This window comes from Vulpes lagopus, chromosome 4 (assembly GCF_018345385.1).
Source record: "Vulpes lagopus strain Blue_001 chromosome 4, ASM1834538v1, whole genome shotgun sequence".
Lineage (NCBI taxonomy): Eukaryota > Metazoa > Chordata > Mammalia > Carnivora > Canidae > Vulpes > Vulpes lagopus.
In genome coordinates this window covers 50,699,859-50,720,561 of record NC_054827.1, presented here as the reverse complement: position 1 = coordinate 50,720,561, position 20,703 = coordinate 50,699,859, and the positions used below count along the sequence as shown (strand labels likewise).

The 20,703-nt window shown below is 37.6% G+C and overlaps 1 protein-coding gene across 6 annotated transcripts in view; it reads right to left on the bottom strand.

Moving 5' to 3' along the window:
* Positions 1-7,847: 7,847 nt before the first annotated feature.
* Positions 7,848-20,703, bottom strand: part of UBN2 (ubinuclein 2) — a 72,525-nt gene continuing 59,669 nt past the window's right edge. For 5 of the 6 annotated variants that reach the window (XM_041752091.1, XM_041752094.1, XM_041752092.1 and 2 more), the window contains 2 exons: positions 20,201-20,290; positions 7,848-17,370 (listed from right to left, as the gene is read on the bottom strand). In XM_041752091.1, the coding sequence (XP_041608025.1) occupies positions 17,321-17,370; positions 20,201-20,290 (140 nt within the window). In that variant the 3' untranslated portion in view covers positions 7,848-17,320. The remainder of the gene's footprint in view (positions 17,371-20,200; positions 20,291-20,703) is intronic. The other variant, XR_005987315.1, reaches the window with a different exon arrangement.

Genomic DNA, 20,703 nt, shown 5'->3' with positions numbered 1-20,703 from the left:
AGCCCGATGCGGGACTCAATCCCGGGTCTCCAGGATCACGCCCTGGGGTGAAGACGGCACTAAACCGCTGAGCCCCCCGGGCTGCCCTCATAAATAAAATCTTAAGAAAAAAAAAGGGTAAAAAAAAAAAGGGTGAGTACAGTACAATATTTTAGAGAGACACCACATTCATATAACTTATAGTACATTGTTACAATTGTTCTATTTTATTTTTAGCTATAATTGATAATCTCTTCTGTGCCTCATTTATAAATCAACCTTTATCATCGGTATGTATATATAGGAAAAAACACAGTATATACAGAGTTCAGTACTATGCATGGTTTTCAGGCATCCCCTGGGGGTCTTGGAACATATGCCAATTGCATAAGGGGGTCTATGGTACAAAAATGTTCACAGCAGCATTATTCGTGCTATCCAAAATGTGCAAACAGCCTATGTCTGTCAACTGATAAATGGATACATAAAAATGTGATATATGGGGCACCTGGGTGGTGGCTCAGTTGGTTAAGCATCTGCCTTCAGCTCAGGTCATGATCCCAGGGTCCTGGGATTGAGCAGGAAGCCTGCTTCTCCCTCTGCCTCTGCCACTCTCCCGGCTTGTGCTCTCTATCTGTCAAATAAATAAAATCTCTAAAAAAAGTGATATATTCATACAATGGAATATTATTTAGAATAAGATACCTCGGATATCAAACTTAATATTAGGGCAAAACATATAATAAAGAAAAATGGGGGACATTACATATTTGTGGATAAAACAATAGATCAAAAAGATAAAACCATAATGAACATGTATATACCCAATAAAATTTGTGGTTCCTTAAAAAACTAACAAGACTGAAGAAGATTGAATAAGACTGGCAAGACTGTAGAAGAAAAAGGGAGTGATGCATATAAACAAAACAAAATGAAAGGGGAAAACAAAGATACATCAAAGATTATTAGAAACATTATGAATACATTTCTAAGAAATTTTCTGGAGGTGTCGATCATGTTATTGGTGTATGAGGAAAGCACTTGATATAATCCAACTCATACTTATGATCAACATTCTCAGAAAATTAGGACAACTACTTAACTTCATAAAAATAATATACCAAAAATCTAAATAAACACCACACTTAATGGAAAAAACTGAGATAAGGAATAAAAATGTCGCTTTCACCCCTACTGTTTAACATCGTTTTTTTTTTTTTTTTAGATTTTTATTTATTTATTCATGAGAGACACAGGCAGTGGGAGAAGCAGGCTCCATGCAAGGAGCCCGATGTGGGACTCCTTGCATGGGAATCCCGGATCACAACCTGAGCCAAAGGCAGGTGCTCAACCACCGAGCCACTCAGGCGTCCCTGTTTAACATCATATTAAAGGTCAAGTCTAATGTTCTAAAATAAGACACAAGTGAAAGAATTGGGATGGGAGATTATATTGTCTTTTTTCCCTTGTTTGTTTATTTGTGCTGTCTCTACACCTAGTCTGGGACTCGAACTCACAACTCTGAGACCAAGAGTCGCACGCTCTTCCGACTGAGCCAGCCAGCACCCCTCTCATTTTTTTAGATTATATGATCATCTCCATTGAAAAGCTAACAAAATAATCAGATGAGTTATTTAAATAAGAGAGTTTAGCAAAGTTGTGGAACACAAACTCAATTTTCGGAAATCAATAGCATTCCTTGATACCAGTAAATAGCATTAGAGTATATAATAGAAAATAGCAAACCATTCATAAAAGCAACAACTGTAAAGTACGCAGAAATCAATACATGAACAATACACACAATTCTTATAGAGAAAACGTAAAACTATAAAGTTAATAGAAGAAAGTATAGGAGGATATCTCTGTGACTTAAGGGTAGGGAAATAACTCCTTGCAAACCCCTCAACACATACATGTAGACAAATAGAGCAATTTGACTATTAAAAAATAAGATTTTCTGTTCAATATAAGATGTCATTGACAAAATTAAAAGAGAGGTTACAGACTAAAATATCAAACACTTCTCAAACTGGTAAGAGATTATCTACAACAAAAAGATAAAATGTAATTGAATAATGAGCAGAGACGAACAAGCAACTCGCAGAAGACCATCCATAGCCTTTGTTGCAATATTAAGGAATTGGAGGCAATCTAGGTATCTATCCTCAGAGAAACAGATATGTAAAGTGTGGTGGATATATAGAGTGGAATACTATGTGTGGTGATTAGCAAAACAAAGGCTGTCCACATAGCAATACGGACAAATCCAAGAAAAGTGAGAAAAGTAGGAAACAGCAAGATTTATAGCCCCAGGCCATTTGCAGAAATTAAACTTGTATACACACATAATAACACTATTTTAGAAGTATACAGGCATGGCAAGGGCACATATTAAGTGGGTACTTATGAAGTATGGAGAATGGAGATGAAGGAAAGGGAAACTGAATTTATAATAAAGTGAGGGAGTTTTTGCACTGAGTGATGATGACCATATGCTATGAACTGAGGTACATGATTAATGCATTGCTTTGCATTTGAGGTCCAACAAAGCAAAAATAAATTACATCCAAAACACACATATAGCTTGGAGCTGCAGTGGCCATCTCCATCTCTATGGAGAGCCTCACGTTGTCCGAGGGCCATCTGTGAAGTCTGACATTTTGAATGTCAGTGCAGAGACAGGGTTAGATGTTGATGACATTGGATCACTGGATAAAGCTTCACCTACACCAGGCTTACCGCTTAACTACTCAGTTATATGAACCAAAAGATTCCCTCTAATGTTTTAACAGATTTTAGTTTTTAGAGAGGTTTCTCTTCACTTTTTTAAGCCAGCGGTTTGGCATCTCTGATCAAAGAATTCTGAGGTTTTTCCACTCCTGTACTTTAAGTATTAAAAAAAAAAAAAAGGAAAGATTAAAAAAAAACAACTGTTGTTTTTTACACTACGACTTTACCTCTATAGTTTGGGAAGTTAGGAGAGAGCAAGAGGAGGCATGAATTTAAGAAATGAACTTAAGAAAAAAGGCAGAAGAGAGAGAGAATAATGTAGCCACCATTAATTAGCTCTTATGTGCTAGGCACTATGCTAGGTGCTTTCCACATCTAGTCTCTAATTCAACCACAATGCCCACCTTTGGGTATCATCACTGTAGAAAGAAGGCCACAGGCTAAAAGGAACTAAACATCTTGTCTAAATTAGTGCCACAGCTTCATAGTGGGGACTTGGGAACCCATCTGTCTGATGTCAGCCTGTTCTCCTTCAAGCTATGCCACCTACTAGGAAAACAGATAGTGGGGAAATGTAAAGGGACAGACACAGGGTCACAGAAGATGTAAATATACAGACGGAAAAAAACAAGGCATGTCAAGGCACACACTGATGGGGAGCAGCATCGTTTTTGAGGTAAGGACACTCATGACATACCAGAGTCTACCTGCATCAGAGGGCGCTGTCCTTCGCAAAAGCTCACGATCTCACCTGCAATGTAATTCAACCTGTGGCGCGCCCAGAATCAGCTCCTCTGCTTTTATTTCTAATTTTCAAAACTCTTTGGAACTGTTTCTCAAGTATTTCTCAAAGCTTTATTTGGTTAAGCAGCAGTGTCAAAGATTCCAGACACTGACTTTCGAATCTAGTATATTAGGTCATTATTATTCCCTATGCCAAAATGACCTTCTGTCTGCATGATGTGCACACCCAGGACGTTACAGTTTGTCTTGTGATAGTAATCTAAATGCTCATCAATTAAAAAAAGATACTATAGACAGTGGTGACACCACAAGTATGGAATACTATGAGCTGCCAAAAAGAACAAATCAGACCCCCATATACTGATGTGAAATAATCTCTAAGAGAAGTGAAAAAAAAAATGCTAGGCACTGTACAGCAAGGTATGTATGCTAAATTTATGTGAAAGAGTCAGGTACACATTTATACTTATACCTGAAGAAATTGGTAGCATTGGTTATTCAGAGGAAAGAAAATAGGAACCATGGCTACAAAAGACATGCTTTGCACTCAATGTTGGTTCATGTACTTAGTACTTATTTTTTTTCAAGTGCAAGGATAATCTTTTGCCCCTAAAAATCTTTATTTTTTTTAATCAAGTAGGCTCCATGCCTAATGTGGGGCTTTAACTCATGACCCTGAGAGTAAGGGTTACATGCTCTACCAACTATGTATCTTTCCCTCCAAAACAGATCCACATTTGGGGTCTAGTAAATCCCAGTAGAAGTAAGTTTGTTCCTTTACCCTTCTCCCAGTGATAAGACAAGAGCATCTTTCCCATTTTCTTTCTTTCTTCACCCAAGTCCACCTGCTTGTTTCTTAAAAACAAACAAACAAAAAAACCTCTCCCATGTCATCCACGTTTGTTGAAAATACTCTTAGGTAAAAGGATAGAGAAAAAGCACTCGTACCACCACTCTTTATATTTCCAGCGTTAGGTCTTCCTATATATTTTCCTGTGCCTCTGTGTATTTCTTATAACTTAAAGAGTAGTCAATGCCTGAACATCTTGGTCATTTCTTATTTTTTAAATTTTTTATTTAATATTATTTTTCCTTACTTAACCAATCCTAACACGGCATTAGACTGTTTCAGACTGTAACATGATTGCACAGAAATCTTTGTACAATCTATTTTCCCCCTAGAAGCAACTTATAAAAGCAAAATAACTCCATCACCATTTTGTTAACTTTGCCTTAGTGCTCCATCTGTGGTTTCTATTCCATGCGCCCATGTCTTGGGCAACCACTGTCCTGTCCTAAAGCTCAGGTCTGAGACAATTTCCTGCCTAGGTGGACAGTGTAAAGCATACTTCCTGCTCCATGTATTTTTCTAAACTCTCTTGAAAAACCCCACATTCTGGACACCTGACCTTCATTCAACTCTAGAAGATTGGTTTCATTTCTCTATCATTACTTGTTGGCTCTATAAAGGCTATTCTGAAATCCTTAACTGCTTGAGCCAAGTATCTTCTTAGAACCTTTTCTAAAATATAGAATAGGGCTGTCTGGGTGGCTCAGTCTGTTAAGTATCTGCCTTTGTCTCAGGTCACAATCCCAGGGTCTTGGGATGGAGCCACACATGGCTCCCTGCTCAGCGGGGAACCTGCTGCCCCCTCTCCCTCTTCCCCTGTGTTCTCCCTATCTCTCAAAAAAATAAAAATAAAATACAGAATAAATCATAAAACAGAACTACTGTGATTGATAAGAGCTAAAGCTTACTAGTGTGTATTGCTACGTGTTACTGTGCTAAGTGCTGCTTTATATGCCTTATATAATTTGTTGATTGGAATTACATGGAAAAAAAACGCTCCATGTCAAATAAGCTTGGGGAAATTATAGATTTAAAAATATCTTGCTTACAGGGGCACCTGGGTGGCTCAGCTGGTTGGGCTTCCAACTCTTGACCTCAGCTCACTCAGGTCTTGATCTCAGGGTCATGAGTTCAAGTCCTGTGTTGGGCTCCACACTGGGGATGGAGCCTACATTTAAAAAAAAAATCTTGCTTTCAATAACACCTTTAATATATGGATACACATTTACAATGTGGTGACAATGTAGTTGAGTGTAGTTGAATAACGACAGGTATCTTTAGGGGCTATTACTTCCCAAGAGCATGCTTTGGCAAATCTGTCCTTAAATGCTGTTCTTTAGTAAAAGCACTTGCAGCCTATCTTCCTTCCCCATGCACGAGGACCATCCCTTTTAAAAGTTCATCTTAATGAGAAAGCACCAAAAATACACGTAAGTAAAAGGGGAAAAAAGCAATCATACAGCCACTCTTCATATTTTGGGGTTTTATGTCCTTTTTCATATTTTCTATGCATATATACATATACACTTACGAATGACAAACTTCAATTTCTTCAAGATGCTTTCTATCTCTTTATCCTTTCCCTACTCCCTCCCTAGAGTTCTCAGGTTGAATTCTTTTTCTACTCTTTATCTTTTTTTTTAAGATTTATTTATTTATCCATGAGAGACACACAGAGAGAGAGAGGCAGAGACATAGCCAGAGGGAGAAGCAGGCTCTTTGCAGGGAGCCCGATGCAGGAGTCGATCCTGGGATCACGCCCTGAGCCGAAGGCAGATGCTCAACCACTGAGCCACCCAGGCATCCCTCTACTCCTTATCTTTTTTAAAAAATATTTTTATTTTATTTTTTAATTTATGATAGTTACACAGAGAGAGAGAGAGGCAGAGACACAGGCAGAGGGAGAAGCAGGCTCCACGCACCAGAAGCCCGACGTGGGATTCGATCCCGGGTCTCCAGGATCGCGCCCTGGGCCAAAGGCAGGCGCCAAACCGCTGCGCCACCCAGGGATCCCCGTCTCTACTCCTTATCTTAATAATACTTTTCCTGTAAGTTTTCTACACATAAGGATTTAAATGATCACTTTTTTTGGTTTTTATTTTAAACTATTTGTATAGTAATCTCTGTACCCGATGTAGGACCTGAACACACCACCCTGAGATTAAGAGTCACATGCTCTACTGAGCCAGCCAGGCAACCCAAAAGATGCTCACTTCTGCAGATAATTCCCATATCTACATTTCAAACTTTGGCCCTGGTAGCACAGGCACGCGCGCGCGTGCACACACACACACACACACACACACACACACCCTATAACCCAAAGGGAGTACCTAGTGAGCCTGCATCCTGCATCCTGGAACTCCCAGTGTGGCTTCTACTAATCCCAGCGTACACTTCACACCAGCCTAGTCTATTTCCTGCTTCCTGATTCTGCTCAGGACATTCCCTTTTCCTTCTTCCTAGTCACATCCCCTATCCTGAGACCGGCTCAAGTGCCATCCAATTGACAAAGCCTTCCCAGATTTCTCCAGTCCAGTTTCTTCCCCGATATGAACTCAGAGGTCAGGCGGCAATGGACCACAACTTTGTGACAAATTTTGAACTGTTATCTTTTAACTTGTCATGAGGTTACAAAATGTTTAATACACCGAAGGTGGGGACCCTGCCCTTTACTTCTGTAACGGATAGCACCCAGCACAGTACGATACAGACAACGAATACTGAACCATTACTGAAAGAATGAGGTATCAAAACCCAAGTTGGCCAAATAATACAATGGACACAAGAATAGTATGTACATTCCTCTTTATTTAATACAACACATAACACATACAAAAGAAAAAAACACTCATGTAAAAGGTCCTGTCACAGAAGGATAGACAGGAAACATCTACACTGAATCAAATAAGGCTCCTGCTTTAAAACAGGGGTTTGCTAGCTATACCTGGAATATGAGCAAGGCTGTTGCAAAAAAAAAAAAAAAAAAAGAAAGAAAGAAAGAAAAAAAAAATTCCCTGCACTGAAGGAGTATATCCATGGGGCTAATTTACTAAATTCACAGATCCATACTTAGGAATGTTTAAGCCCTCTCACATATCCAAAATTCATTGGGGTTTTATGAAATATGTGATTATTTTTTGGTTAAAAAAATTTACCTGTCCTTCTTTCTTCTTCTTATAAAATAGTGACAAGAGCTCTCTAAAAACTAGAGACCAGCAAACCACCCAGAGTTTGGAAAGCTTTACCATTAAAATTCAAAGGGTGTGTAGAACAGAGAATGCAAAGGCAAGATGGTGGTGGGAAGAAGAATTTAACTTCTTAGTCAACTCCTGGCAGCCCATATTCAATCAACCATGGGGAAAGACGAAATGGAAATACCCAGGCTCAGTGCAGGGCTCAGTAGCAGCAGTTTGTCCATATTCCTGCTCTGATCAGAGCCGGAAATTAAACAAGCACCAGTTCGTCTCAAAAGAGCCTTATACAAACACACACACATACATACCCACACCCATTCACATGTCATCACCACCCCCTTTTATTTAAATTTATTATTTTTTTTTACTAAAATAATACAAAAAAGGGAGACAGGTATATTTACAAAAATCCATGGCTGGTACAGTACATAATTTTTAAGACACACTAAATGCTACAATCTTTCAGGTCCTGAGATTATTACAAATATCAACTCAAAGCTGTGTTCAGGTCCAGTTTTAAAGGAGGAAAAAAAATCCCAAAATATTAAGTCACACACTTATTTAAAATACAGTATATCCCTTCAAGTTAGCAAAAACGCACCTCCCTATAAACAAATACAAGACAGTGATCAGTGCCCTTCACCTAGAGGAGCAGCAATTATTTAGGCTCCTTCCTTCAAGATTGGTTGTGGAACATGTTGGCATCTCTATCAAGTGTGGAAGCGGCTACAGTAAGAGGAAGATGTGTACCTGGAGGGAAGTTCCTCTACAGAGTGAACTTTCACTGTATAAATAAGTCCTGTTTTTCCTTCTGTTACCAAACAAAAAAGTCTTTCCCTTATCAAAATTCATATCACAAGTGTTGGAAATATGTGCTTACCCAGGCTAAAAATCAGAATCCTTATTCCCAATCAGTTATAGCAAATAGATCTGCAGTCCCACAATAATTTTCAACTGCAAATAAACGTTCTTTTGTAATAAAAGAGAGAAAACACACCCCTCATTTAGTTACCTTGGTAAACTTGATTAACATATTATTTGGGGCACAAAATTCTCACCAGCCAGAAGTATCTTTTCTTTTTTTTTTTTTTAAGCTTGACAATGTTTAAGTGATCAAAACAGAAGGGTAAGCCCCAGATTACACACTCTTCTTAAGGACAATTTGATATTTTTGATATTTTCTATAATATAATTTTTCAATGAGAGCTAACAAAAGGACAATACAAAGCGTGAATCTTTTCTGTGGCTGGCCATAGATGGGAGGAAATTATCTGTAGGTTGGAAACCTGCCTCTACTGGTGGAAGGGCCCCTTGCTTATCAGAAAGTCTCAGATGGTATATGTAATTAATTATGTAGGCATAGCCAGGATTTAAAAAGTTGGACAAAGATGGCCAACTTTCTAACTAACCATATAAACAGCAATAATTTCATCAGCTGAGAATAACTTGTCTTTGAGTGTCCCTAGCTAAAATCAGGGTAATCCTTGGTAGTTTTGCAGGAATGGGAAAGAAAAACTGTGCTGGTACAGGGCATGCTAACCTTGCACGCAGCACAGAATAATTGATGATAACCCATCACCCCCTACCACCACCACCACCAAAAAAAAAAAAAAAAAAAGCACAGAAAGTGTATGGCTGCAAGGACAGAAAAAATAGGATAGGTAAGGTCTTTCTCAAGAAACTAAAGGTAGGTTGTCACACAGAAAAACGTGCCGACTGGCTGATCTCAGTTACTACTGACACTTCAATGTGCTTAGAGGGTAGACAGGAGTTGTTCACTTCAAAAACAGAAATATTTCCAAGTTATCTTGAGTAAGAGTTATCTTTTTTTTTTTTTGTATTTCAATTAGGTGTTCATTAGTGCTCTATTATAAAATATTTTAAAACTAGATTTAAGATAAAATAGAATTATATTATCATTAGCAAAACGGGAGCAAATAACGTACAGAGTTTTCTGAGGAGCATAAAACTGGTTCTAAGAATTTATATGGCCTGTGTGACGCAGACCTTTGCAAAGCAGGTTTATTCTAGAGGAAGTATGAAAATAAGCAAGGCAGAATATTATGAGAAATAAGAGCCCTTAACAAAGGTCTGTATCTCTTTTGAATAACCTTGAAAAGTATCAAGAGAAAGCCATGAACTGTAGCAACTACACTGTATAGTGATAAAGAAATCTAGTTTTTAATACAAGGGAGAAGAGAAAAAACAATTCTGGTCACCAGTGATGACTCCAAATCCTGGACATATAGATCCTTTTAATTATACTACTGAGGTTTCTGAAAGTATCCTTTACCTGTTTGGGAAAACAGTTCAGAAAACTGCTAGCCCACTATAAATGGCAATACGTAAGAAAGTTGAGAAGCTAAAGAATCACAATCTGAGGCAATTAAATAAAGATCACAAATAGCTACTTTTAGGCGAATAATACTTTGGGAATATCTGAGAAAAATGTAATTTACTATCAAGTTGTTCAAAGGCAGTCTGATGATAATCGTACTAGTTCCTGTCTCGGAGTCTGTGGTAGGATAGGAACAGTGTCCTAGACTCTGCCTATACACTTCATTTCTGAAGGCAGCAGAGACCCAGGAAAGACGGCCAGAGTGAGAGAGAAAAGGAGGTGAAAATCTAACCTTTTCTCTCCAGACTCTTAACAATATGCAACCAATATCCTAGTGTAGCAACTGGCTGATGAAAGGACTAACTTAAGAGCTCAAACTAGAGGTAAGAAGGAAGAAGGAATTCAACATTAAATATTCAAAGCTATTTTTAATTAGAGTCTGACCAACTGTTCAGCTCTACAAACCTGAACACTGTGCCACAGAATCTAGTATTTTCTCAGAATTGAACACTGGGATGATTTTTTCTAAAGACTCAAAGACATTTCATGATTCTCACTACAGTTTTGCACCAATAAGAGGATCTGTACTTAAGTGTCTGAATATAAAGTTCACATTTTAGGATAGATTAACACAAAAAATATCTCTGTTTTATGCTTCTGTTAATTTTCCCTAGAGGAACAAACACACATTCAACAAAACCCTTATGCCTTATTTCTTTGGGTAGAAGTCATTAAACAGCTATTACTTGAAGAATGGAAAAAGAGGGAAAATGTGGAAAATAAAGAGTATGTTTATCTGCATAGTTGATATTTAGAAGTTACTAACTAAGGCCTTGTCTGGAAAAAGCAGTAAAAAACCAAAAAGTTATTTTAAGACAAAAATGTCCTATCGCTAAGAGATTAAACGGGCCTCCACTGATTGTGGGAATTAACCCAGATGCTTTGTCTGCTTGGGCCTGGTGCTCTCGACTCACTTGAGCTGGGTAACAGTTTCTCGCCCTCTACATTCTCTTTCCTGACCCTGAATATGTGCTATAATTTAAATCTATACACTCTAACAATTGTTGCTTACTTAGCATTTAGCCCTAACTACAAACGCAGCATCCATTGTTTCCTGTTGTTGTAAATGATAAAGGAAAATTCTAAGTATCCCGACCTAACATGCCAGGATGAGAGGTGGGATAAAATGATCTTCCTCAGAGATGGGCAAAACATGTTTCCTTCTACCCCTACCCTTCCCACCCACACCCCAGCTAAGAAATGAGTCCTGCCTCCCCCCTCCCACTTTCCTACAACCTGAGCAGTGGATGGCTCCACCTCTTTCATGGGTGGAAGAAGCCAAAGTTACACAAAGGTAGACTGGCTAACAGTATACCCAACCGACTGCGTGTAGTGCTTGCCCCTTCGGTGCAAAGCTGGATATACCTGTAGTGACAGGAATAGTACACAATTTCTGATTTACAAGAATGAGAAGACACCCATTCCTTCTTCGAAAGTTAACAACTTAACTATCCATCACCAAACAAGTGATATAAGGAAATTAGATTGAGAAGATGTTAAAGTGAGGGAGATAAAACTTTCAGGATCACTTATCAACTCCAATAACCAACCATCCAAACTTTACCTAGCTGTAGCTCCACAACCTTGGCAAAAATCACACATGTATTAACATCATAAAAGGCTTAAAAAAAACTACTTATAATTAAGAAACTTAGTGTTATTCCCCCCCAACACCTGTTAACCTGAAACTAACCATTTTAATCCCACACAAATATATTTAAATAATATGCATCTAAAGTAGAATTCCAGTGATTTTCTTTAAACTCAAAAATCATACGGTACTTTTTATACCCATCACAGGGAAATGTTTTTTAGCCTCTGTGGAAAGATGGTCATACTTTAATTATATAGGACATTTTAGAAAAACTCAAAGTATTTTTGAAATAGTAAAGTCTCTGATATCCCTGGGAGGTAGGTGAATATTATTATACCCAATTTTCTAATGGGTAATCTGAGGCACGAAGGTTAAATGATATTCCCCCTGTTAAACAGAGTATTTCCAGAGTAACATGTCTGAATTGAGGCTGCCTGATAAGTGCTTGGCTATCAGGTAACACCACCAGGAGCCGCTGCTTTCTTGTTAGCCACCTGTCTCCTCTTCCCAATTGAAAGGTCTTTAAAAGGGGGCACTTATTAGACATATTTGTACTGGGCTTTCAGGATTGGTTCAACTTAGTCTCCCTTAATGTGCAGATCTGTTTCCAACAAGAAACAGATGAATCTTAAGATACTGAAGATGATGCCATTCTGCTCAAGGGAGAAATCTAAACAGCCATAAAATCAGATTAAGCCAAATGTAATTATCTGGCAGATGAAAAGAAAACTGAAGATCTCTCAAGAATAGTATAGGTTATATGAGTGTATACATGAGTATCTGAAGTCTTTCTAAGTTTATTAACCTTTTAACAGATATGCAGCTGTATGAATTCTTCAAAACTTATTTTCCAGAAGAAAATATGATGCATGTTTAATGTTGACAAAGTTGCTAACTTCCTTCAAAACCTATTCAGATACGAAACCGAGCTTCGAACTCTAGCTCCCCGACATCCTTAGCCTTGCCCGCCACAGTACGCCTTATCAATGGGACCCTCAAAAGACTCTTGTTATTCCAATGCTTTCTCCATATTACCCATGCCAAGTGTGAAGGGCACAGAGCAGTGGGTTATATCCAGGAATAGCCAATGAGTCCACTAAATTTATTTTACTTAAAATAAGTGACTTACTATATTTATGTATTTTTGTTAACTTCAACAAACATATTCAAAGGGGGAAGATAGCATCTTGTGTAAAGACAATTTCCCAATCTACCCATTTCAATTGACTAAAAGCAATGGAATAAACAAGCCAGAAGTTTTGCAAACACTGACAGGGATGTGTCTGAAAAGGATGCAATGGTACAGCAGCTACTAGTTATTTATATATATATATATTACATATATATACACATATATATGTATGTATCTTACACATATATCCTTATACATATAAAGAAAAGGAAGAGTATTACAGCATGACATGACATTGGCAAGTTTGAGATTCTTCCTCCTGAATCCCCTGACTTATTAGCCTGTACTTTAGGATATCTGAGAACACTTTCAAGAGGGGGGAAAAAGAAAGAAAAAAAAAAGGCACTTAACAAAGACAAAGGCCTGAATTGAGCATGTTTTAGAGGAGTAATATAAGCATTTTACCAGAGCTAAGAAATGATTTACAGAGAGTTAAACTTTTCCCCTTCAATTTTATAAAATAAAATTGCATAACATGTTTGTCATCAGTCATTTACCCACGACTGGATTTTTCTTCTGCTTCATTACAAAAGCAAAAAACAAAACAAAACCATCATACATGCACAATAGAAAGTAAAAGTGCCCCTTTTGAGAACATATGGTTAGCAGAATCTATAATGCTGAAGCACAAGGGAAAGTTCTCAAGTTTGGCCTGATTATAGATTTTTCTCATTCTGCTATTTCTAATTTAAAACAAAGAGAAACAAAACGTCAACAACAACAACAACAAAAAGCCAACACAAATTCAAAACCTACGTGATAATAAAAAGAATACAGGGACCAGTGTGCTTTTATGGTACACTCCTAAAATAAAGTATCCTAACTCTATACATGGATGGGTCAAGTTATATGACAAAACCTCCTAAAGAACTGTAAATTAGATTATAATCGACCAATACAGGCAAAGTTCATTGTACAAGTGTAGCAGCAAGTATGATAGACAACTGGAGTTCTAGGAGACGGTCCCAAGGGACAGAGAGTTCTCACAATCAATGGCAGTTTGAATAACAGTAGAGTTTCCATCTCAGAAACTGTCGTGAACCAAGTAGAGGCGGGAAGGGGTGTGGTAAGGGCAACCGGAGAAGAAAGACTAGAAGGGCCTGCCCTTTCCAAACCTGGGTAGTAAACAATTTAGATCTGCTTTGGGGAAAAAAAAAAAAAAAAAAAAGATCCTGGGTTAAAAATCTTTTCCAGTAAGTTGTTTTCAGACAGGTGTCAAACCCACAGTATCCAAACATGTATCTGCCCGGTTTTTTTCCTCCTACCTCAGTGATGCAATAAACCCTATTCAACTTCTGTGATATTAAAAAATATATATAATTTGGGCTAACACCATCCATCAAAGGGGTGGTAGGCATAAAAGAATGTAGGAACACAATCTCTGATTTCCTCAGATTAACTTCACTTCTTTTTCCCAGTTTTCTTCAGGTTATTTTTAAACCATAATTTCTTTTACCCTCTGATCTCAGAAGCAGATGAGAAAGAATTACAATTGAGTTATAGTGGAATTATTGCTTGCATTGATTTTGGAGGCTCTGAATGAGCTTGACACTTTGCTCCCAAACAGTCTCCAACTGAGGCTCAGCACTGCTGTCTCTGAAGACAACTCTGCTGACCGTTATTGCTTGTGAATACTGAGGATTAACTTGTATGTACAGTAACAGCTTATACATCACTGAAGGCAATTTAAATACAAGACAATTGAAAACAAACAGCTTAATTTTCCTGAATCAAGAATCCCGCTGAGTGGGACATAATTAAGTGTGCTGATTATTTTTGCATTGGGATGTTGCTAATGCTCTTCAGAAATACACATTGCTCTATATCCTTTCCGATTACTCACCATTTTAAAAAATAACATAATTTGACTTTTTAAGTGCAAAAATACAGTATGAGTCACAAGTCTCTGTGCTAAAAAATAACCAATTTATATGTTTGTATTTAGTAAGAAAAACTGTAAAGACAGGTGCCCATAAAGTATGGACACCATTTTCAATGTTATGATCTAGAAAAGAAATAGTTCTGTATTTACATGTAGGAGCTCTCTGATCATACTTATCTATTAAGAAATATAAGGATGCTTGTTTCATTTGTACAACATAAAAGCGTAGTCTTGATTGAAACGGATGTAAGTTAGTGAAAATGTGGTATAGGGCTGAGGGAGGGATATGGCGTCCTCACGGAATCAAGACAGAAGAGAAGAGAATATCATCTCCGTTTATATGGACTTCTCTGACCAAGGGCCTTCAGATATTTTTACTGGTTAGTTATAAAATAATACTTGGGGGAAGAATTGATAATCCTGTTCTTCTCTAATGGAGACAAAAGAATCATCAGGAATCTTTATGTGGCATGATTCAGAACTGATGGACTTAAGAAATTGAAATTATTCCCTGACTTAAACTAGTAATGGATTTGTATACAGGAATAAATCTGTGTATATCTGCAAACAGATGAATGCACGCACAACTATCAGCAGGAAGAGAGATTAACATGCACTCTGACTCTCGTGGTGTGGGAAGTGACACCAAGGCTAGCTTCCCAAAGGAAAATTCCTGTATAGTATTAGTATTAGCAAAGATGACTTTCTCCAATTTAGGTAAAAGCAACAGGAATACTACATTAGAGTAACTCAAGAATTGGGTAAGTTTCGCTAATTAAATAAACCAAATAACCTTTAATCAAACATATTCAATTCAAGTCAAATCTCTCGGGAACATCCCAATATCCTTCCAAAATATCTACTGGGGTTGACACAACATTCTTATTTGTTTTACTGCTAAACTAAATTCTTAGAGGCAAGTAATTACATCGATTCTTCTGAAATAATCCTTTCCCCTTACTGTAACAAGTTCTTGGAACTAAAGTTTTCAGTTACTTATTAACTTTTTGCTATGAAGCAAGCCAATGTGACTTTGAAGTCAAAATACAAGTGATACAAATCTGAACAGATCTGTGGTAACTTATTCAGTCCTAATGGCTATTTGGGACTTTTGCTTATAAAAGGAGAAAAGGGCCACTTATTTAATATACTTATTTGAATAAATTTATAAACTTGTAAGGAAAACATGTGATCTTGCTACTACCAATCTGACACTGTTTTCTAGGTTATTTTTTTGTTATAAATGGATCAAGCTTACACCAATCTTGGCTACAGTTTGAAAACATTCAGAAGCCTAAATAGGGAGGAAAAAAAAGAGAGATTGCCAGAGACAAGATAAATGATGAGGCAAAACAAAAACAAATCAAATGTATCCAAAAAGAACCATAAATTTCTCCCTTAACATCCTTTGTTGCAGATGTATTTGCATAAGGAAGCTATAATAATAACTAAGCAGTCTTATTATTATCTGCAGGTTTACTCACATATCAATATTCTCAGTAAATATTAATAAAGCTTTAAGATCCCAAATGCTCCAAATCAAATTCACTACACTGGATACAGGGAGTAAAAATACATTGTGATTGTTATAAAAAATAATCCCGTGTACACATAATGATCCTAATGTAATTCCTCCCTTTAAAATACTATCTTAAAAATTCCAAAAATATATATATGCCATTTGAATGACCAATGTAGAAGCATGTGCAGTACACACTTATACCTGTCTATATCAGTAATTAAGAATCACCTGAAGTACCACTAGCTAAAAGACCAGGAGAAGTTGTGAACCAAGGGGAAGCTGGGGAAATTTACAGTTCAGAGTGGTAGGCCTGCAAGGGCTAAGAGCACCAAAGTTGCAGCCCTACGTCAAAGATCCCCACTTCTGAAGAGAAAAATGTGAACACAGCCACATTTAACATCAAGAATGGAAATAAGAATCAGTCAATACCAGATGCACAAATCACCTGAAGAAGAGTTAGGTACCTGCTTCTGAATGGAAGAGGAAATGGACCCTTTTACAAAAAGGGGACATCGAAGTTTCATCTGTTAAGAGCAACAAGCTAAATTTCTTGACTTTTAAAAATCTCGATGATTTAATAATATATATCACTGTGCTAAAATAACTTTCCTGAAGCATCTTTAGTCCACTGATTTACATGGGAAATTGCTACACACTGGAGAAGATTCAAGTTTGTTCAGGACTTGTGAGGGTACAATATTTACTCAGCTACTGTCTGTATCAGACACAGGGTCATTAATTTTTTTGTGTGGCAAATTTGCTGCATAGTCCACTCAAATAGACATGATTGTTACTCCTGACAAACTGGCCTAATTCCAGATATATTGCCTTTTATTATGCAATTATGTCTACAAGTGTTCAAATCCAACCCCCAGGATGGATGGAGTATACCCAAATCCTCAGATTCCTTCTTCCTTCCCCGGGGAAAAATCAAATTTGTACTTCTGTGGGTTTGACAACTGAGTCTCTTTCAAGTCAGTTAATATGGTAACTTGTCTTTCTTTAGAGGAGACCAAAGGTCACTAACTTTGCACGAAAGCATTTCTTCCTCCTGCATCTGGCTTTACTCAAGTCATGTTTTCTTTCCTTTTTTCCTCCTCACCACAGTGCTTGGGACGAGAGAATGTAAACATCGACAGAACAGCAGCCCTATGACCACATGAGGACTTTCCCATCAGGTAGATTCCATCAGCCAGCTGAGTGTCTCATCTCCATCGCTTGCTGGGAAGTCACTGAGATTTCCGTGGTAATTTAGTGTCCCCTTTACTTTGGCCTCCATCTGAGAAGAGAGATGTTTAATTGGCATGGGTTAGCATGTTACAAAAAAACAATAGATAAAAATAAGGAGAACAATTAACTCTTAATTTCCATGTGAATGACATTACTAAAAAGACAACCTTTAATATCTTACATGGTATAGCACATTATAGAAGCTAAGAAACCTAAGGAGATAAATGAACTCAACAAAAATGATCCTTTTATCTCAAGTGACTATGATTCAATTGGTTTCAGTTGAAATGCTATTTTTTTTTTTTAAGATTTTATTTATTTATTCATGAAAGACACACGGAAACAGAGAGGCAGAGACACAGGCAGAGGGAGAAGCAGGCTCCACGCAGGGAGCCCGATGTGGGACTCCATCCCGGGGCCTCAGGATCACACCCTGGGCCAAAGCCAGGCACCAAACCGCTGGGCCACCGGGGCTGCCCCCTACCATATCTTTTGATTCCTTTAGAAGACAAGGTCAATTTCATTTTCTTGCAAGTGAAATTAAATTTCTTGCCATGACACAGCATTTGATAGTTAATTCTCAATTATTTATGTAAATGAATGGGATATACTAGTAAGTGAAAAATCCAGCTGAGACTTTGTTTTGGTCCTAACCTGGCAAAAGTTGTGATAGGAAAAGTCTGCTACTGGAAACAATGGCTTCTAGGTTTACACATGGCTTTTTAACTTTTGTTGGGAAAATGTTGGTTATTCTATTTAAACTGGGCAAGAGTAGGACTCAGTGACCTTGAGAGCTAACAAAATGTAGAGGAAGTTTAATAGGTTATTGCCTAATTTGCAAGGAAAATGAGCCTTAATCTCCTAGGCCTGAGAGAAAAAGTCAGGGGAGGAATGAATGGTAGAGACACACAAGTGAAAGTATCAAATTACGGTACTAGAAGATCAATCCTATGGCTGGAAAGGACCATGTCACACTGCTAGGCTCATTTATGTGATATCTAAATTACTCCAGTAAAACCTGAAAAAATAAAAAACAAAAAACCAAACTGGCTCTAGTGAAGAAAAGATAGATCAGTGAAACAGGATTGTTTCAAAAGCTGTATAAATAGAACACTATTAAAATAACTCTGGTGACAACATCTGAGGAATTGGTTTTTCCATTTACAAGGAAACATTATGTACTTGTGTTTGTAGAGACAATTATTTGACCTGAGGTATGACTAAATTCTATCAGAAAATGGCTAGGACTGTGCTCAAAGAGGCAGGGGTAAATTAGCAAAATAAAATACTCCTATTAACTGGACTATGATTCCTTAGAGGTTTGGCCCAAGGGCCAAATGTGGCCCACCATCTGGTACAAGTTTTATTGGTACCCAGCTACACTTATGTTAACATTATTTGTCTATGTTTTTGCACTACAGTGGCAGGGTTGAGTAGCTGTGATAGAGACTAACACAAAAGCTGAAAATACTTACTATTTAGGCCTTTATAGAAACTTATATTTTACGTAAAGTGACTATATAAAAGTTACATTCATTCTTTGGAGGGCTGAGTCTGGGGCAGCTTACCACTTAGGTTTTTTAACAGGATTAATTATATAACCTGCTGCCTTGTGATTGCCACATAGCTCCCATTTCTAAATGTGGTCAACTGTAAACTTGTTCAAGATCATTTTTTTAAAAAAAGATTTTATTTATTTATTTATTCATGAGAGACACAGAGAAAGAGAGAGAGGCAGAGACACAGGCAGGGGGAGAAGCAGGCTCCATGCAGGGAGCCCGACATGGGACTTGATCCTGGGACTCCAGGATCATGCCCCGGGCCAAAGACAGGAGCCAAACCACTGAGCCATCCAGGCATCCCTCAAGATTATTTTAAATGCAGGGACCGAGAAGAATAGCAAAGCCCCATCCAACCACTAAAGTTCAGAGAACAGCTGAACAGTTTTCTGTCCAAAAGATCCTGACAATGGTCTTCAAGAATAGTATGGACAGCCTACCGAGGTCAAGTGATGATGGAAGCAAGAACCTGGATGCCAATACGTGATGTGCAGTGTCCACTATCTAATTTCAGATTTCAGGGTGATCTAGTTGGCCTGCAAGTATCTCATGCATACAGTTTGGATCATATAGACTGAATCATTGCTAAAAAGGCAGAAGAGTGTAATGGTTAAGAATACAGCCTACAGGGATGCCTGGGTGGCTCAGTGGTTGAGTGTCTGCCTTTGGCCCAGGGCATGGTCCTGGGGTTCTGGGATCAAGTCCTGCGTTGGGCTTCCCGTGGGGAGCCTGCTTCTCCCTTTGCCTGTGTCTCTGTCTCTCTCGCTGTGTCTCTTACGGATAAATAAATAAAATCTTAAAAAAAAAAAATAATAATACAGCCTACCAAGTCAGACTTCCCAGATTTGGATCTCGGCTCACTTCCTAGGATTATCATCTTGGGCAAGTTGCTTATCTCAAAATTCAGTTTCCTGATCTATAAAAATGGGGATCGTCATTAGCTCACTCACAGGCCTGTTGTAAGGACTGAATTAGCTAATACATATAAGTAGTCACAAAACTATCTGGCACTTAGTAAACCCGCAATACATGTGAACCATTACAATGGGATTTCTGTACACTGTTTTATGAAATCCTCTTGTCATCATTTCAATATAACAAATACATGTTTTCAGAAAGGCTTTTTTTTTGCATGTAACAAAAGATCTCATTTACTTATTTCCTTTTTCTTACAAGGAATTTGTTGCTAATGAAGATTCAGTCATACGAAAATGTTTTTTCCAACCTTTGTCATCCCTTTCACTTTTCAGAAAAGACTTATAATCCAATCTATAAATCTACATAAATATTAAAAGATGAAAACATAGGTGGCTTTCTTACCATTGAATGTTTGCTGTAAGTGTGTAGGCAGAGGTGAGTGGGAAAGTGTTGCTGCATGCTGAACTCCTGGCTGTAAACCCTTTAGTAAATCTGAGAGAAAAAAAGACTTGTCAGTAATCTTCTTCAACCTAGGATTTAAGCTCTCTTAGATCAAAAATAAAATAGTTTAATTTATCTAATATAAGTACAGCCCCTGATTTCAAAGTCCTTCTTAAACTGGAGCACATACATTAAAAAATTTCTCTATAAAAATGGATGTGTATGCAAATAACCCAGCAAATCTGACTTCCTTATTATTAATTTCATTGATAGAAATGTAGTATAGTTCATTTAAGAATTACAGATAAAAACTGATTCTAAAATGACTTACTATATTTAAATGAAATAAACTATTTCTTAAAAAAAATTTTTTTTGTAACCTTCCCTAGCTCCAAATGGACGTCTCTCAAAGAGTATAAACTCATGGGGTTTCCTGTTCTGTCAAACTAGGTAGCTAAATAGCT